General features: G+C 36.1%; 1 protein-coding gene across 1 annotated transcript; it reads left to right on the top strand.

Moving 5' to 3' along the window:
- Positions 1-8,827: 8,827 nt before the first annotated feature.
- Positions 8,828-20,509, top strand: COMMD8 (COMM domain containing 8). Its single transcript, XM_063108388.1, has 5 exons — positions 8,828-8,933; positions 12,202-12,357; positions 15,263-15,415; positions 18,208-18,363; positions 19,388-20,509. Exons 1-5 carry the CDS (start codon positions 8,868-8,870, stop codon positions 19,406-19,408), a joined length of 552 nt encoding a protein of 183 aa, XP_062964458.1. The 5' UTR covers positions 8,828-8,867; the 3' UTR covers positions 19,409-20,509.
- The last annotated feature ends 617 nt before the right edge of the window (positions 20,510-21,126 follow it).

Genomic DNA, 21,126 nt, shown 5'->3' with positions numbered 1-21,126 from the left:
TAATATTCCCCAGCTTGACAAAACTTTAGACAGGCTTCTTCCCTGACCCTATGCCCCTGGCCTCCATTTTTGTACAGCATTTTTAGAAAGCTTGTAATTATAAATATTTTCTCTACCCCTTTAAGATAGAAATCTTTTAAAGGGTCTCTTGCCAGTTTTACAACTTAGGAATGTCTTTCTCAAGAATCTTTGAGCCATCTCATTGAAATGCAATTATCATAGGAGAAAGCAATCCTATCTCCCAATTTTCATGGTGTAGGGAAAATATAGGAAAATGGTCAGGGCCCCTCAGATGTTCAGAATCTTGCTGAGTATTTGATGTACCTAGGCGTGTGCGCCTAGGTGTTCCTTGGTTATTGTCTAATGTAATTGTGCATGTGCACCCAAGTGTCCTGGGTTAGAATTAAGTATAAAGGACGAGTGGCTATGATCCATGGCACCCCCCACTCCCAGGATGCCCCCAGGGAGGGGGGCCATGGGTAGGCTCCTACCATTGCTGGAGGCTGTTGCTGTCAGTGCCCCCAGGATGCCCTGGGAGGCCACTGCCACTGCTGCTATGCTGCTGAGGATTGAGCTCATGTCATCTGCCAATGTCTCCCGGCATCTTTCCCAATTACCTAGTGCGAACCTGCGTATAAGGGGTCTGGTGACCCAGTCGGTACAATGGGTTTGAAGGGTTTGAGCCCAAGCCCTGACAATACAAATGGAAACTTAGCATAACTAAAATAATGAAGCGTTTTGGCTTTAGTTATGAATGGCCCTAACCTGACAATTGGTGTAGTCACTTAGCTTTACACATGGAAGGGTAGGAGCCTAACTTTGGGCATATTGTTCCAAGTTTTAAAAGTGGCTCCTATGAAAAGATATGAGAAAGTTTTCTTTTGGGTAAAACCAATTAGTAAATATGGGTGGCCTGTGTTCTCCCTCTCACCCTACTTGCCCTTTGTTTCAGTGGAGTCATGTTTAGAATCAGTTCTGGCCTCTCTCCCTTATTACAAGAGCATTAAATAGAGTCTTCCTTGCCTGTTTAACATTGCCCAATGTAATTTTTGTTTTGATATTCTCAAATTTCTACCTAAATCAAGACTCCTATTTTGTAATGGTTCTTCAAATGAAATGTCAGAAGGAAAGTAATCAGCCTTTGATAATTTATACTATATGAATTGCCAATACTCTTTCTTGAGTATCCTAGGGGTTATATATTTTTTAAAGTTACCTTCTAATTCATATGTATTTCAGAGTTCTGTGTAAGTAATGTTATAGTAAATAATGCAAATATTTCAAGTAATCAGGCAGGGATATTTTCAGTCAAGGAAATTTGGGCCATCCTTTAAATCTTTATGCCCATGGTCTTCAATTTTAGCTACACATTAGCATCACCTGGGGAGTTTTAAAAAGAAATGCTGCTGGTCCCATCTCTAGAGATTCTGATTTAATTGGTTTAGGTGTGAGCTGGTCATAGGGAGCCTGAAAAGCTACTCAGTTGATTCTAATTTGCAGTAGTGTTGTGAATCAGTGCCTAAGCTTTTCAGTTTCTTTAAATCACCTATTCTATTTCTGAATCCAGCAAACACTATTGGGAATCTACTTTGTGCTAGACTCTGTCTAGATACTAAAATGAATGTGGCATAGCCTCTGCATTTCAATGGAAGAGTCAGAATAAAAACAAATAGCTGCAATGCAATAAAGACTATAATAGAAGTTCATTCGAAGAATTATGAAAACACAGGTAAGGCAACAAAATTCTCTGGAGATTGTGTTTGAATTTATTAGACCTATAAGGTGTGCATGGAGAGAGCTGCAGGAGGATGGAGGGAAGATTCTAGGCAAAGTAAACAACAGAAACAAAAGCCCAGACATCAGAAAACCAACATTCTCCAAATAGTCTAAAGGCTTTTGTTATTGCTGCTGTTTTTGTCACAACAGTGGTCTACATGGACCAGACCTCTTGGTTAGTAAGGAGTCACACTTGCATCTTTTTAGATCCTCACCTTTTCTACAAAGTTTTGTTCAAATCAGTGGATCTCAATGCTGGTTTACATTAAGATCATCTGGGGTGTTTTGTAATAACAAAATAACACTGATATTCTGCCCTCAAAGACAGTTTGATATTATTGACCCAGAGGGTAGGGTTTGGTCTTTTTTTTTTTTTTTTTTCTTGAAAGCTCCCCATTTGATAGACTACAAATAGGCATAAAGGACATTTTGGGAGCATAGTCATTCTCAAACTGAATTGTGGTGATGGTTGTACTACTGTATGAATTTAGTAAACCTCACAGAACTGTACTTACTTTAGATGGGTGTGTACATTATAAGGCTAGTTCAAAAACAAAAGTGTAGCCCATTTAAAGAGAAAAATCAATCACTAAAAAATTTCCTGGGTTGACTAATGTGCATCTTTGATTAAGAACCACTGGCTAGGGCCGAGCCCGTGGCGCACTCGGGAGAGTGCGGCGCTAGGAGCGCAGCAACGCTCCCGCCGCGGGTTCGGATCCTATATAGGAATGGCCGGTGCACTCACTGGCTGAGTGCCGGCCACGAAAAAAGAAAAAAAAAAAAAAAAAGAACCACTGGCTGAAATCCTAACAGCTCACAGATGTTAAGGTTCTCAGTACAGTGATTAAAAGGAGTGGCAACTGAGAAAAGGGAGGTCTTACAGGCACATAACCTTCATCAGAAAGACTAGTTGAACACCTGACATATTCTAAAAGAATGCTAACCCCTGAGGATATGGCATATATTATAGCTTAGGTCCAAAATTTCAGTTCACTGAAGAATTTCACTTTAACAGAGCAATTTCAGAACTTCTAATATATTGTATTCTTTAGTGCTACACTGAAATAATTGCTATGTGTTATCTCTATTGCCCTTTTAAAATCAAAATGTCTATTCATTTGAAAGATCTCTTTAACAGAGCTCTCAGGTGGCTCAAGCTACAAGAATTTATTTTTTTTTACCGGACTAATGAAATAAGGAGGTGTTAACATTTCTTAATTACATATAAAGCTCTAAAAGAAAAAGACCTCCAGTTTATTAAGTTATTCACCAGAATGACATGAGACACATATCCAACTGACTTCTAAGAAATTGTTTTTATAGGCAACCAAATCTGTCTGGATTTACACAGACAAGATCAAATCCAGTACCTCCCCAGTCTTTCCCAATTAGCCATTTATAACTTCTTTCAATGAAATAGAATCAATCACAATGCAACATTTAAATATTTGCTGTATGGTTACAAGATAATTAAACCCATTTAAACTTTAAGCCCCTTTCATCTCCACAGTTTCTGAACAGGAATAATTTTATATAGATTGTAATGCAAATAACTCATCAACGTATATTACAACATATTTAATTAAGGTGAACAAATTAGTCAACTTCAAGTCATAGAATAACCTGAAAAGCAGGTTTGAACTGAGCAAATAGATGTCGAAAGCTACAATTTCTTTTTATTAAAGAGTGATATAAACTCTGATTAATGAATTAATATCTTTACTTGATTCCTAGAACATTTGTCAGAAATTGTAATTACTGAAGCTGATGTTGTCAGCTCATAGGTAGTAAAAGTATGGAGCCCCAGAATTTTAGGAAAAACAAATTTTTTTTCATCTGAAATTAACTAGTCAAACAACTCATAACAATGGGGAACAGTAACTTCCAGAGTGACCCTCTGAAACAAAGTTCGACTATTTCCAAAATTTTTGTCGAGTCTATACGAAGTAATTAAAACGGTATGACATCAAGTCAAAGAAACAGGTTTTTTTTTTTTTTGTTGTTGTTGTTGTTTTCTGTGCACAGTCAATAAGAAAGAATGTTTTGTTTTTTCTTTAGCCAGAGCTATCCCTGGAATGAAATGAAAAATGACCATTCGGTCATCACAATTTGAAGAAAATCTATTTTAGGTCTATTCTTTTTCTTTCACTCAGTCTTATATTCACTGAGCATCCTGGTGATCTATAATTTGGTTGAGCAAAAAAACGTGTGCATCAAGGAAGACTATCCTAAGGAAAAAACAATTACTATCCTGTGACATTATGGTTTTTCAGTCAAGTCTCTTGAGAGTTTGGTTAAGTGTTGTCAGTCTCTTCTGAATGAAATGATGAAATCAAGTTTGGGAATCTAAAAAGCTGAGGAACAGACCCCTACTTGTAATAATTCTGAATTAGTATAATCCAGAGGCTTCCCTCAACAGCCAGGCAGCTAGCCAGGTTCACCTCCTTGACTTCTCTCAGATATAACTACTAGAATTACAGATTTTAATTCTAACCATTTTTATACTAATTTTCTCAACTGCCAAGAACACACTGTAATGCCAGCCTTACCTACTTCACAACATTAGGTAGAAATAACATTAATGATTGAAATAATGCATCACTTATTTTATAGTTTTATAGAATTGAGGCAATAAATTGAAAAGGGATTTATTGGATTACTAACCCCTCAGATTTTCCCTACTACAAATCTGAACCAATACTCATTTAAGCAAGTGCAAGACGTTAGTCGGAGCTCAGTTTGTATTTTGCTAGTAGTATCAGCAAGCTATCAGTCATGATGGCTCCTTAAGAAAATGTGAAAGAGAATTGTTAACAGTGTTGATATGTCTTCCATTAGAAATTCTCAGTTGTCTTTTAAAAGGCACGATTATATAGAGAGAACAATATGTTCACCAAATTTTGTTTCCTTTTCTTCCTGGGCACACAGCTAAATTATATTTCCAAACTTCCCTTATAGTTAGGTGCTGCCATGAAACTGGGTTCTGGCTGATGGAGTGTAGGTAGGAGTGATGTACACCATTCTTAGATAGAGTCTTAGAGAATAGAACCACCTAAATGCCTACACCTGTATGCATTAGACTGTTATGTAAGCAAGAAATAAATGAACATTAAAACTGCTAAAATTTTTGCAATGTTTTGTTAAAGAAGTTAACCTGCTCTGATTAATACAGAAACTGTTACAAAAAGTAGGAGGCTTCTGTAATGTAATATATGTGCTTGGCTTAGAGGCTGTCAGCAGGATGGAAAACTAGGGATTCAAGTGATGTAGTGCCTATGACAACTTGGAAGGTAGGGTTTATTCCAACTGAGATTGCAGCTCTAAGCAATGGGTTGGAAAATGGATTATTATCAGTGTAATTGGTTGTTATTGGTTGCATTTAGCAAGATGCTGGAGCAAGGGGATGAGTTCAGGTAAGATTCAGCTGGTTCGAAAGCAAAAATAAAGGGAATCAATATGGTCAATTTATCCATAGCTATCTTAAAATATTTAAGATATATTAAGGGCTGGCCGTTTGGCTCAGCTGGTTAGAGTGCAGCCTTGAAACACCAAGGTCACAGGTTCAGATCTCCATACTGGCCAGCCACCAAAAAAAAAAAAAAAGATATTTTAAATAAAATTGAATAGAAAATCCAGAAAAATGAAGAGAATCAGAATCATGTGTAATCCCCCAAATGAAAGATAATTGTTTCTAAAATTCAGTACATTCCTGTGCCCAGGAATTTGCACACTACACACACATACATATCAATCACACAGTACAAATAGATTTGAAAACTTTTTTCTTTCCACAAGCATCCAATGCACAATAAAGTTCTATAGATCTTAGCTCCAAAATATATTTAGTCTTTCCTTTTGTATCTGTTTCCCACCGCCACCATGGAATTCTATAGTCTGGAGATGCAAATTGGGTCATACTAATTTTAATGTCTATATTACTTAGAATTTGTCTGTAATATCTTACAAATTGGTTCCCCTGATTTCACTCTTACCCTGATATCTGTTTTCTACAGTATATCTGTTTTCCAGAGTATAACCATTTAAAAATGCAAACCAGACCACATCACTTTGCTGATTAAACTCCCCTCCCATGTCTCTGGCATCATCTCTAACCCTCTGGCTTGCTCACTGCAATCCAGCCACACAGGCTTTCAGTCATTATCTTGAATAAGGTGGGCTGTCTCCTGCCTCAAGGCCTCTGCATTCTGCTCCCAACTCTCTTTTTCCCAGATGTTTGCCTTCATGTCTCCCCATCTTTTATGCCTTAGTATAAATGCCACTTCTTAGCAAGGTGCACCTTGACCAATTTAAATTTCCACCATACCTCTCCATTACATTACTGTTTTATTTTCTTCAAGAAACTTGTCAATAGATGATGTTACCTTATTTGTTTACTTTTCATTATCTAAGCACCCCTCCTCCCCCAAAACTAGAAGATAAGTCATTTTTCACTGTTTGTATTCCCAGAGCCATTAGAGTATTTAATGTATGGTAGATGTTTTATCAATAACTGTTAACAAGTCTCCCAAGGCATGGTGCAGGAAATTCCTTCCTTCTTCCACCTAAAAACAAACAAAAAATCCCAATGAAATAACCTCAGAAAGAAGCACTAAATTAACTCTTCCTCAAACAGGAAGCTTGAATTCCAGTTTTAGCTTAGCAAGCACACATACTGGGGTTTATCTGAGATCTTTTTACATCTCTCCCAACTGTGAACATTGACCTACATCGCCTACACAACACTATATAGCAGACTAGATGGGTTTTAGAGGCAGATCACATTCCCAAGGCAGAGACTGCCCAACACTCTACCAAGAAGGGTAAATAAGGAGACACCCTGCTTTCTGGAACCCACTAACCTTTGGCCAGATAACAGGAGAGGAAAAGCCACTTAGAGGGGAATCTAATAATGTTTACTATGTGCTAGGACAGACCTGATTTCCAGAACTTTACATATATAAACTTACAACAACTGTGTAAATTTTATGCTATCATTATAATCAATTACAGATGAGAAACCAGAAACAGAGAGGTGAAATAGCTCACCCAGTATTACACATATAGCAATGTATAGAGCTGGGGTTTGAATTTAAGAAGTATAAGCTGGAATTTGAACTTGAAGAAACTCCAGAGTCCATGTTTTTAACCACTATTACAAATAGGATTTGGGAGATGGGAACCAGAATACACCTAGAAGTGATGATAAGACTAGAAGAGACAGAAACAAGTTTTTAAAACCTCTCAGATTAGACACATAGGAACATCTTATTAATCAAAAGGCAAATATAAGCGCACACTCTCTCTCTCTCTATTTGTCAACTATTTGAAAACCCATATTAGTTACTGCTTAAATTTTGTTACATTCAAATTCCAAAGTAAAGACCAAATTCTCCTTGGTACCCAGTGTTGCTTGAAAAAAGAAGTCAGGCCCTAATTTTTGTCCTCTGACTAAATCTTGGGCCTTGATTGGTGTACTATTTTGCCTTACTTAGTAATTTGTTATGTGGCCTTAGGGAAGCCATCTCACCTCAGCATGCCTTCCCTTCCTCAGCAGGGACAGTGAAGCACCTTTGTAACTACTACCTATGTGACCTTGAACAAGGTCTATACTACTTCACCAAGCTTGTTTCCCCATATTTAAAATGTGGTAATACCTAACATACAAGGTTGTAGTGAGGATTAACAAGGTAAAATAAATGAAGTGTTTGGCATATGTTTGTCTTGATAAGTATTTTCGTCTCAATTATTACAATATATACAATTTAATTTTTCCCTTAAAACATATCTTACCCATCAATAGGCTTACCAACAGACTTAGGTTAAGTAGAAGTTTTCCAGACTCTTCATTTTAACTATTACTTGGTGAGTTTCTATTCACAAAGTGTCTTAAGTCAATTAAATTTTCCTGGGGCAATGAGTTGTTCATATCTACCTGTATTAAGAACTAGAAAGTGGTAAATAGTTTAGGTGAGGGACAGCTAAAGTGCCATGAAAATTCAGGAGACGAAGAAATTGCTTTCACTTCCAAGAGTTGAGGCACAGAGTACAGAAAGGACATTTGAGCTAAACCGTGAAAGATGCTGTTAATGAGGCAGTTTTTCTCTGCAGATTCAAATGAAATAATTCCTTTCTTCTCTGTGGTATACTTCATCACTTTGCACCACTTTTATTTTTAAATTTATAAATTAGGTTGTAATTCCTGTTTCTAATAGTTATTGTGCACTTTTGCATGACAGGAGTTGTCTTACCACTGTTGAATTCTCCAGCATCTGATTAAAGTAACAATTGTAATAATGAGGGAAATAAAAGAAAGGACGTTTGGGTTTTGGGCTTTGCCCAGCGTTAAGAAGGTGGTTCTAGAGTCTGACTCAGTTTAACTTCAGGCTGTGCCTATTAACTAGTTTGGGTAAGTGATTTTTAGGGTTGCTAGATAAAATACAGGACGCCTAGTTAGAATCTATATTTCAGGTAAACAAAATATATATATTTTTAGTATATCTCATGCAATATTTAGGGCATACTTAACAATAAATCATTATTCGTTGTTTAATGGAAATTTCACATTTAACTGGACGTCCCGTATTTTTATTTGCTAAATCTGACAACCCTAGTAACCTCTCTGGTCACCTATGTTATGTGCAAATGGAGAAGACAGTGCATTATTCTTAGGATAACCAATGAGTAACTTGCTCACAGTAAACCCTTACCTTCCAAACCAGGATAGTTTAGTTGGAGAAATGTCAAACTCTGGGACAACGATTTTAGGCATGGTTACCCTTATGAGCTGGTTTTCTAAAGAGTGCATTGAAAGTTCAGTACAACTCCGAACAAAGGTGCAAAATGAGTTGAAAGATTTGTAAATGTGTCTTCAGAACAACAGCATGAGGGTGTTTAAGAATCCCCACAGCAAGCTGCAAGGATTTCCCCAAGTTACAGGGAAAGCGGTAGCTGTGTCTTTGCGCAAGCGCACAAGGACGTCTGCGTCTTCACGCCGGGCCCCGCCCCACCCCAGGGAGTCACGTGGGCGAGGCGTCTCCTTAGGGGAGCGACGGGGCTTTGTCACGTGACCCAAGCCCTAATTTCGCACAGGGATGGAGCCGGAAGAAGGGACGCCGTTATGGAGGCTGCAGAATCTGCCAGCGGAGCAGGGCCCGCAGGTGAGGAGGACGCTGGCGGCGGTGGCGATGGCGCGGGGTCCAGGCTCCAGGTCGGCCTGGCGTGCAGGTCAGGCCGGGTACGACCCAGCCACGTTCCAGGGCTCCTCAGGGACGGGAGGGGGAAGGGGCGTGATTTCGGGCAGTCAGCCCCCTGCCTCCCCTAGGGACCTGAGGAGACCGAAGCTTGGGCGCCACCTCAGCACCCCATCTTGGAGTCGCCGCTCGAGGGGCTTTGCACGCAGACGCGCCCGGTGGCGCCCGTACCCGCGTTGGGGGGCCCTCCTGCTCCCACGCGCACCCCAGGACCCAGTGACCGTAGGCTGGGGACTGTAGTAGCTACCTAGTCTTTGAAAGCTTATGACGGGGAGTTGGTGGTTTGCAGCCTCTTCATATACGTTCTATTTATTAATTTAACACATACTTCCCGAACGCTCCATAGGCACCAGGCACAGTGTTAGGCTGGGGATACCTGGTGACCTAGAACGAAGCCGATCCTGCCCCCTTGGGGGCGACAGAAAAAAACTTGGTCAGCTCTACAAGGAAGCGAAATATTTGGGCGACTTCCTTTAGTTAACGGTGGTCTCAGGCGGTGACATATCCTTGAGTTTACCTGGTAACCTGGCTTGTGAGCATCTGGAAGAAGCTGCCTCATTCATTTGTTCAGCCAACTTTTCATTTAAGTCTTCCATACGTTGAGCGCACCGACTGAGACAGTCTGTGCCCTGGTGGAGCATTTTTATAAATCCCAATTTCCACCCGCCTTTTTACTCCATTTCATTTGCAGTGGGGAAAGCGTCGGGGAGACGGAAAGGAATTAACTTACCTCCTACCAGGATCAAGAAAAAATACCTTAACTGTTTTCTCTGATTTTTCAGATGAGGAAAGTGAAATGTCAGTAGAGGGTTCGAGTATCTTGCCCAAGGTTGTCCAGCTAGAAAGTGGCAAAGCTGGAGCATATGCCCAGACTTACTGACTGTGAGTCTTAACGGCCTTCTGCTCTCCTCTCTTTGTTCTACCCACTTCTTTACTGTCATATATGCTGATGACTCCTAAATCTCTGAGTCCAGCCAAAAATCTCTTCCCTGAGTGTCGGGCTTCTGCCACAGGTACCTCAAATTCAATCTGTCCTTGGCTGAGCTCCTTTTCTTTCTCTCAGGACCTACTCCTCCCATAGCCTCGTTTTTGGTTTGTGGCACCACCACTTTTACTACATCACTCAACCTGAAATGCTGGGTTTCATACTTGGCCCCTCCTTTTCACATCTCTTTTATCTCGTTTTTGACTCCATTTTGAGTGTTCTCAACCATTTAGGCCCCCGTCATCTCTTGCTTGTAAACTGAAGATGGGGGCCTTTGGTCCCACCCTCTCTTCTTTTCTCTCCTTATATCATCCAACATGTTGGCAAGTTTATGGAAAAGTAATGCAGGTATGTGAATAGGTTGCTTCCCTGTTAGCTTCCCTAGACAGATTAAAGTCTAGGCTCTTCTGCATTGTATACAAGGCCCTTTATAATTTGGTCCCTGCCTACCTCTCCAGCCTTGTCTCCTGTTGCCCTCCCCCACCTCCCAAATTGCCTGCTGTTCCCCAGATCAAATCAAGCAGTGTGATCTTACACTTTTATCCTATGTATATGCAATTGCTTGTGACTGGAACTGTCCTTCTCTCCTGTTTACATGGCCAGCTACTTGTTCTTTTATGACTTAGTCTTTTCCTTGCTTCCTCTCTGCTCCTTTGCACCTTCCATAAACTTCTATTATAGTCCCAATCATCTAAATTGCGTTTATTTATTTATATGCCTTCCTTTTTCTAATAGACTAAAGCTCTGTATGGTAGGGTCTTATTTTATTTATCCTCATTTCCCTCATCTGTAAAATGAGAATAATAACAATGCTTACCTCATATGGTTGTAGTGAGGATCAGTATAGTGGTTGGTACCTAGTTAGGGCTCTATAAATAGTTGCTATTAGAATTACTTTTCATTACCTTATTTAATAATTGGAATGACGTGTTCATTTGTATTTGTTGATGAATAAAAAACATATTCCAAAAAAGATAACACTTTTATTTTTCAGTTTGAGTTTTGGATTTTGCATGGGGGCAATATGGGATAAGATGGAAAATATGTAGAGAATTTTAAATGAGTTTTGAATTAAGTACGCTGGTTGATTTATGGTAAATAAAAATTCTGTTTGTATGATGCATTCGCCACTGTTTGGAAGTGGAAGTCATCAGTTGTTCATCTCTGTTCTGACATGTGTGGTGTTTCTGGGAAGGAGTTATTGCTTAAAGTGGAGTGAAATATGATCCAGGGGAAAGGAGTTGGGAGACTTGCTGCTTAAATATTATTTCCAAGTTGTTTGGGTTCAAACACTCCTCTTATAAGATACCAATATCCCCTGTGAAAGATGACCATGTTAAATGTTTGCCTGGAAAAGTACTGGCATAGTAAGTACTCAATATATGTTGAAAGCATGGATCATGGGAATAGTAGTAATGAGATAAGAAGAAGAATGATAATGGCTAGCAATGTTTAAGTATTTTGTTCGTGCCAAGAATGTGCCAAGTGATTTCCATGTTTTCTTATTTAATCCTTACAAATTATGAAGATAGATGATATCCTCATTGTACTCTTGAGGAAACAGACACACAAAACATTTAAATTAAGCTAGAAAATTTTGGAACTAGGATTCATACTAGCTAGTTTTGTTCCAAAAGCCACAGTCTTAATCACTATGTTCAGTTATGTATGTGTAAGGATTTCTATTGCTGATAGTAAGGAAGGGTAAAGACAAAAGGATGTAAAAAAGGAAAAGAAATGTATTGAATGCTTTCTTGAAATAGAGCAAAAGAAGTCTGAATGTTGTCAAAATGGAGGCAAAGCAAAATGAAGTTTATTGATCAACAGTAAAAGACTTTAATGTAAATGTCATACTCTTTGTTTGGTCAGTGGTGTAAATATGATGTCTAAGGATCCTAAGGGGAAACTTTTATATTTATCATCTTCCTTTCAGGAATATTGGAAAAACAGTAGTGTATCTATAAAATCATTTCAGCTTCTAAAGGTAGACATAATTATAGAAGGTCTGGGATTTTTGTGGAGCTCTGTTTTTTGATTAATAAGAATAATCTTAAAAATAGTTACATTTCAACCTCAGTGGCTCTTGCAGATAACACAAACTTCTCCAAACAACATTTGTTTGCTACAAGGAAGATAAATCTGTTTTATAATTTTACTTATAAGTGCATTTATTTCCTTTTTTCTCCCTAGTTTCTTCACAAGATAATTGATGGCATTTGTGGCCGAGCGTATCCTCTCTACCAGGATTATCACAGTGTTTGGGATTCAACAGAATGGATACACATTCTAGAAGATATTACTAAATTTTTCAAAGCTGTAGTTGGTAAAAATTTATCTGATGAAGAGGTAAATTTACTCTAAATTTCTATAACTCATAATAAATAATAAATAATGCTCAGATTTTTTTAAGTTTGTCTTTAGAGCACTGTATATTACAAGAGCCATTATCAGTAAATATATGTTATATAACAACTAAAACCTCATAATTGTGAGTAAGTGGAAAATTTGATTGTGGAAGTTCTGGGTTGTTGCAGGTTTGTTTTTGGTTGTTTTTACTCTTTTAATTGTGAAGCATTTAAAGCATACAGGACAAAACAGTAAGTTATATAACCAATACTTAACATTCTTGTTACCATGATTAAACAGTTAACATGTTTCAAGTTTGTGTATTTTTTTGTTTTAGTAATAAAGTATTACAGAGATTACCTAAATACCTTTGTCCCCCACCGGGGTATGCCACCTTCACCTAGAGATCACCACTCTTGAAGGTGGTGTTCACGTTTTATATTCCATATTGTATGTATGTTTGCATCTTTAAGCAATATATACAGTTATTTGGAGTGTTTAAATATGTGACTTGTAAATGGTAACATATGTATCTGTTTGTAAATTGTTTTAATACAACATTGTGTTTTAGATTAAGAAATGTTGGTAAGTGTGAATCTAGTTTATGTATTTTAATCCCTTGTAGTATTTGATAGGAATTAAGTAATTTATTTATTTACCTCCCTGCTGATGAATAGTTATGTCATTGCCTCTTTATTATTACAAATGGTGCTGTTGCAGACATTTTTGTCCTCTTGTGTGCATCTGGGCTAGCCTTTCTAGGGTAGACATTTTGAAGTGAAATTGCAAGGTTCTAAGATATCCTTCTTCAATTGAATTGCTTTTTCATCTTTGTCAAAAATCATTTGGGCATATTTCTGTAGGTTTCTCACTTTTTTAAAAAATGGAGTTTTGTATGTTTGTCATTTTGACTTGGTTAATATTCTGGATATGAGTTATTTATTAGATATATGTATTTTAAATATCTTCTATTATGTGATTTGCTTTTTCACTCTTCTAATTTGTCTTTTGGTGAGCAGAAGTTCCAAATTTTAAGCAAGTTCAGTTTGTCAATATTTCTTTCAAAGGTTAGTGCTGTTAATGTCCTATTTAAGAAACATTTGTGCGAAAGACATTAAGATATTCTTATATATTTTCTTGTAGAAGCTTGATTGTTTTAGCTCTTACATTTATGTTACTGATGCATTTTGAATTAATATTTGCATATGCAGTAGGAGACAAGTTCAAGGTTTTCTACTTGAATATCCAGCTAACCCAAAACCATTTATTGAATTGACTGTCCTTGCCCTGTAAGATTGCTGTGCAGCTTTTGTTGTAAGTCAGGTGGCTACACGTGTATGAGTCTGTATCTGGACTCTTTATTGTACTCTAATAGTCTATTTGTCTGTATTTGCCAATACTGCATTGTTTTAATTACTGTAGAATTAAAGCTACATTGAATTAAGTCTTGGTATCTGGTAATAGAAGACCTTCAACCTTGTGCTTTTTCAAGATCTCTTCGGTTATTCTTGCCCCTTTGCATTTTCATATACATTTTAGAATCAGCTTGCCAGTTTTAATGAAAAAACCTGCTCGGATTTTAGTGGGGATAGCACTGAATCTCTGGGTCATTTGCGAGAGAATTGACATCTTAACAGTATTTAGCTTTCTAACCCATGAATTTGGGATAGCCCTCCATTTATTTAGATTTGCTTCAATTACTCTAATATTTTGTAATTTTCAGTGTAGAGGTCTTGCAAATTTTTATCATGAACGGGTATTGAATTTTATCAAATGCTTTTTTCCTGAATTTATTATTTTTTCTCCTTTATTTTGTTAATGTGGTGATTTTTGAATGCTAAACTTAGCTTGCCTTGCCGGAATAAACCCCACTTAGTCATGATGTGTATCGAATTTTTTTTATGTATCTCTTGATTTGATTTGCCAATATTTGGTTTAGAATTTTTGCATCTGTATTTGTGTGATATTGGTCTATAGTTTTTTATTTTTCCCACTAGAATGCCCTTGTCAAGATGTCAAATTTTATTTTAGGATCATGGAATGAATTGGGAAGTATTTTTTTCATTTCCTGTTCTCTGGAAGAGTTTGTGCAAGATTGATTTTATTTATTTCTTTATTTAGTGTTTTGTTGCTTAATTTTCAAATATTTGGAATTTTTTTTATCTTATCAGTTATGATTTAATTATACAACAGTCAGAAATTTAAACAGTATGATTTCAGTCCTTTGAGCTCTCTGTGGTTTGCTACATGGCTCAGCATATGGTACATTTTGGTGAATGTTTCAAATACATTTGAAAATAATGTATGTTCTACAGATGTCAGGTGTAGTGTTCTATATGTTGATTAGGTTAAATAGAAAGGTAGTATTTTTGATTGTTCTATATCTTAACTGATTTTTTTTGTCTTTTTCTATCGGTTACTGAGAGTATGTTAACATCTCTAATTATGAATGTGGATTTACCCATTTCTCTTTCTAGTAATGCCAAGTTTTGCTGCTTTATATATTTTGAAGCTGTGCTGTAAGGTGCACACAGATTTATGACTGTTACATCTTTCTGCTTGCCATCCTTCTCTATTTCTTGTAATACTTGCCTTAAGGGCTAAGTTGTCTGATATGTTAGTATGGCTATATCAGCTTTGGTACTCTCCAGGTGAATTCACTTAAATGCTGATTCATCATGCATCCCTTTCATGTATTTTCTGTTTTGCAAAAATTTGTTAAAACCTGTTTGCTGGTTACTCATTCTCATCTTATTCTTTTCATAGTTACAGAAGTATTTATTTATTTTTCTTCCTTTTACTATTATTTTAAAAGGTGTGTGAGAGGAGAGTGGAACTATGTTTTTACATTTTAAATAGAAAGGCCCTTTCATTTATTTCTAACCATTTATTTTTATTTTTATAGATATTTCAGCAATTAAATCAGTTGAATTCATTTCATCAAGAAGCTATCATGAAATGCTTGAAAAGTAGGAAAAATGAAATTAAGCAGGCTCTGTTAGGAGAAATAGTAGATATTTCCTCTGCACAGCTACAGGATTTTGACTGGCAGTTAAAGGTGAGGATCTATTTATTTATGAGTATGTATGTTTTATTTCATTTTTTATATATAGAGAAATATTTATTTTTTAATATTATGTATCTGAAACTTTTGTGATTTTGAGAGTAATGTCCCAAAGAACTATCAAAGACAGTATAAATTACATCTTTTGCATTAACTTGAGCTTAAGTACACCATAAACATTTAAACCATGTATAATATTGCATTGATAATGTAATAGACCTGTAAATCATTAAATGTCATAAATGGTGGGGCAATATATATTCAACATATATTTTTGGCTAAAGCTTTCTATACTTTATAGCTTTCTAAAGATTGGTAAATGTGATTCTTCCTCTAGGAGGAAAACCTATAATGTATTATTAAAACAATTTAAAAAACATTTTGAAGAGAGTTATAATCAGTAGGATTCATAAAGAACAATTTCAGACCAATTTTCCATATATTACAAGTACCTAGACCATTGGATGAAGAGAAAATAAATACACTGTGTTTCTTGATTTTAGCATGACCCTGGATAAAGTGCCTCATACTGTTTTTTTGGATTAAGTGGAGAGAAATGTGGGGAAGAAACACAGTTGGCTTCATGACTAGATAAATAACCACCCAAAGACAGATGAATTTGTGTTAGCCAAGAAGAAAGTCTCTGTGATTCTGGTCTTGGCTCAGTCTTCTTTAACATTTTGATGACTATTATGCTTATCAATTCTGAAGATGATACAAAACAAGAGATATAGTAAATATATAATATGATACAATCAAAATTTAAAATTATTTTACAGCCAATTACAGTGATGGAGCAATTGAAGCAAAATAAATTAATTAGGGATAACCTAAATAGAGGGTTTTCCATTTAAATAAAGATTTCATATTTTCATAAGTATGAAAGATGGAGGAAAGTTGCTAATAGTTACATATATAAGAAATATTTAGTTGTTTTGTTTTACCAAAGTGTAGCTTGATTGGTATTGATTTAGTCTTACGTTTTGTTGGTAGAAGTGTAGTGCTTCAAGCAAGAGATAGTTCTAATATATTCTGTTTCCAACTGTTAAATCTTTTAGTTACTTTAGTAATCTTTTTAGTTTTGGCTGCCAAACTTAAGAGATTCTTAAACAAATTGGAACCCAACCAGAAAAGAATGATTAGGAACTTAAAATCATGGTATGTGAATGCTTAGAAACACATGAGACCTTGTACCTGGAAGAGATAAAACCTAGTAGAAATATGGGTTATCCTTAAAAGACTAAAAGTCATATGGATGGGGGAGTAGATGTATGCTCATTGGCTCTAGAGACTAGGATAAGGGCTAAGGTATATCATTTGCAATAAGGTGAGTTTGAATTCAACCCGTGGAAGAACTTTCTAACAACTTTGAGTATCTGGAAATAATTTTAACCCCTTCTTAAGGTAGCACACTCTTCGTCATTGGTGGTGTTCAGTCATAGGCTGAGAACGCATTTACTGGAAATATTGAGGAGAAGAATTAACCATGAGATAGACAACCCGAAGGTGATACTTCCAAATCTCAGATATTATGGCTTCTGATTTGGGTGAAAGAATGGAGGAGATATGTGAGGATTTCATTCTGTAGTCTGTGTACCTCAAGGGAGAATATTTGAGAAAGTTGCATGTTAGTGAAAGTGTCTGTATTAGTCCGTTTTTGTGTTGCTATAACAGAATACTTGAGACTAGGTAATGTGTAAAGAACAGAGGTTTATTTGGCTTATGATTCTGGGACAGTTGCATCTGGCGTGGGCCTCAGGCTGCTTCTGCTCATGGCAGAAAGCAGCCAGCAGCCAGTGGTTACAAGCAGATCACATGGCGAGAGGAAGCAAGAGAGAGAGAGGGGGCAGTGCCAGGGTGTTTTAAACAACCAGCTTTTGCGGGAACTAATAGAGTGAGAACTCACTCACTACCCCCGTCCGCCAGGGAGAGCATTAATCCATTCAAGAGGGATCTGCTGCCTCAACTCAAGTAGTTCCCAACACTGCTACATTGGTGATCAGATTTCCACATGAGTTCTAGGAGGACAATACATCCAAACTCCATCAGTGTCCCTTACCATTGCACAAGTAATTTTTTACAAGTGGTAACACTCCAAAGATGTAGTTATTGTGCAGTTTTCTGGCTCAGATTCCAGGAAAATTGAGTTTCCCTTTGCCATCTGCCGATGAAGCTACAGTGCTTGTTTCAAAAAGTATTAATATCTTAAATATTTGGTTTCTCCAGTTCCCCTAGAATATACTCTGGGGAAAGAAACTATGAAGTGAAGTAAATGTTTTGAGTGTTTTTGTTGAATGGCTCTAATTAAGATGGTACCCTGATAACATTTACCAATAGTTTAGTAGATAAATAGCTGATCATGAATTAAGCGTTTTAATTTCTGAGAGTTTACCAGTATTTTAAGTCTCATTTATCTTTTTGTTTGTACTTTCATCTTTTTTGCTATCTTTAACCTTTTTAAAGAATTCTCTATGTTGCTTGCTGCTTTGGACCCATTCTGTACTTCCCAGGTGTAATTCTGAGCCAGATATCTGCTTCTGCCACAAAACTGCTGACTGGTTGTGCTTTTTCCTTACCTACTTCCTTTCTTTTATTCACTCTCTTTTCTTTTTGTGCTTCAAATATGTTGTTTTGGCATAGGTTTAATTTAGTTCTCCCTTTCCCTGTACTTGACAGCAAACAGGAGTACTTTTTTTTGTCTTAATGTACTGTTACTAAGCTCTGATGCATATTTAATATAGTCCTTTTTACTATATATTAATTACTATTTTCCTAATTCTAAACAGCTTGCACTTTCTAGCGACAAGATTGCTACATTACAAATGCCACTTTTAAACCTTCATCTAGACATTAAAGAAAATGGTGAAGTAAAACCATATTCTGTTGAAATGAGTAAAGAAGAGCTACAGAGTCTAATAAATTCCTTGGAAGCAGCCAATAAGGTATTTGTTTTAATTTTGTCATCTAGTTTAAATGTTTGTTTTGATTGATACCCTTAGAGCAATAAAAGAAAAACTCACAGTTCACCTTCATGTTTCTTTTTTCACTGATATTTTATGTCAAGCACAGAAAATACTTTGTCGATATGTTCTAATCTCTAGTTTTAGATGTTAAATTAATTATAACTTGCCATGTTTAGTTTCTTCATTTTGAGTATAACTTATCAAGTAGTTATTTTTGAAAGAATAGTAGTGCTATTCTAACAGCTGGATTTGTTTTGTTTCGGTGGTCATTAATGTTAAAAATAAAATTTTTACATGGGGTCCATGAAAGTAGTTGATTCTGAAGAGTTTTTAATGATTAAAAAAATAGTGAGGAGCCTGAAAAAAGAGTGTCTTATTTAACTGGACAAATAATTAGAAAATTGTTTTTATCTTCTAATTATAGAAGACAAAATATGGCTTGTAGTTATGACAAAATCAGGCTGAGACAAGGTAGAACTTCGCATATACGAAGGAGTGGCTAAATAACAATAACTACTGGTGTTTAGTAAATGAGAAAAATAGTATTTAAACAGTAGAAATGATTGATATGAGGAAGAAATAAAAATAATTATCTTTGTATATGTATTTTTCTTCATTATTGTTCAGAATTTTCTCTAGTGCTGTAATTTCAGTGATTAAGTCTCAATTATTTTTACCAACATATTCCATAGTTGCTCAAACATCTTAGTGTCTTGTTAACTGTTCTACATGCCCAGTAACCAAACTGCTAGCTCAAACCTGGCTTACCTTCAGATGGGTCTAAATATGTAAAGGGGTGTGTGGTAGAGCCTGGTGTAAATGTTAAAAGATTCTGAACCATAGGTCCTGGCAGGTATGTGCACATAGTTTCTGTGCTTTGTACTTGCTTGTTATTAGTTCTCCATCCTGTTTCTCAGAGATTTCAAATCAATTTCATTTAGTATATGAGTATATCAGTGTCATTCTATTATAATCCGATATTTTCCCCCATTTGTGTTTTAAGGTGGTCTTGCAGTTGAAATAACTGGAAATGATGAATACCAGTGCTGTCAGATTTCACTGCTACAACTGATATGTGATATGGCAGAATGAATACTGTGTGTTCAGAAACCCTGCAATGTATTGACTGTTGTCCCAGGCCGAGAAAGCAGCAGTATTGAGATGACAAAGATAAAAATTTATCAGCATCCCTGATGAACAGGAAATTACATGGTTGACAGGAAATACATAAAATGAAAGATGAAAAGGCTATAGTAGCAATTTATATTTTCATAATGATTTTTGCCTCATTTATTAAATATTTGAGAAATCTTTGTAGATACAGAGTTTTATTGAAAGCTAAAAATGGGTTCTAAAGTAACGTAAGCATATAAAGCACAAATATACTTGAATATTGCTTAAAGGGTTATGTGAATAGCAAGGAAATGTATTATGGATTTATAAATAATTTGTGATATTTTAAAAGAATAACTTTTTCAAAGAATGTATAAGCTGCATATATCGCTCAGGAGATTCCGTATCTTTTTCATATTTCAGAGGAAATATTATAAGATGTAAAATTCCTTAGCCAAGAGCTTTGTCAGATGTGAACAAGAAAAAATATTCTAAATTTTTTTGAACAATTTTGAGTTTATGAATTCTAGAAACTGAAACCTAGAACACAGAAAAATCAAAATAACACTTTTACTTCTATGGTTCTATGTTTGATTGGGAGACTATGCTCTGATAAAAAGAATGGATGTCATTGTATAGTGTGTATAATACTATTCAAATATCAGATAAAACTACATAAAGGTTCATCTTTGTTATAAACTCTTAAAATTGAATTTATCACTTTTGAATGTTAATAAATTCATTGGAAAACAAACCATTTTTAACCTCAGTTAACTTTAAATACAAGCATTTGAACAAATAAAATGTCATATTTTTTATATATTGCTTTATTTCATATGACTTTCCATATAACTCAGTAAATCAGTAATACATCATTGATACCTGCTGTTTGCAAGTTTTATGGTTCATTCGAACATGAGGTGTCCAGAGCAATTATTCCTATTCTCATCATATGGATGAGGATAGGCTTAGAGAGTTTTAATAAATATCTGAGTGTGATCTAAACTTGAAATGTGTCTGTAGACTTGTTGTGGTCTGTGAACTGTTTCTTATACACCGGTGATTAGATAAGGAACTTGTTTAGGATGTTTATCAATATACTGCTTTCTTCATCAAGAAATTTTGGTTATGAAAAAAGTATTAGCTAAAGTAAAGTGTGTTAGTGTGGTGGTCGATCACCTTCTTTTGCAAGTTCCTTATGTCGTGGACCAGTAACAGTTTGTAGACCAGCACTTTGTGCAGCACTGGTCTTGAGATCTCTTCTGAATTTCAGCTTTCCGTGCAGTTTCTCCTTTACAAGGAAAAAATCTTGCTCCCCTTGTCCTTCTCTCACCCCATGGTATCACTCTAAGCATATTCAACAGCTTTTCTGAAATCTAATCGGTACACCATGTACTGCGCATATGTAAAGTGTGCAATTTGATAGGTTTTGACATATATACACCCATGAAAACATCACCACAATCAGGGTAGTTAACATATTGATCTCTCCTGAAAGTTTTCTGCTGCTGCTCTTTAGTTCCTGCCCCTTCCCCCCTCCCTTCCAGTCATCCACTGTTCTGCTTCCTGTCACTACAGATTAGTTGCATTTTTGAGAGTTTAGTATAAATGCAACCATACAGTATGTAC

Source organism: Cynocephalus volans, chromosome 9 (genome assembly GCF_027409185.1).
Source record: "Cynocephalus volans isolate mCynVol1 chromosome 9, mCynVol1.pri, whole genome shotgun sequence".
NCBI classification, from domain to species: Eukaryota; Metazoa; Chordata; class Mammalia; order Dermoptera; family Cynocephalidae; genus Cynocephalus; species Cynocephalus volans.
Note: the sequence above shows the minus strand (reverse complement) of the source record. Positions and strands in the feature narration are given on the sequence as shown.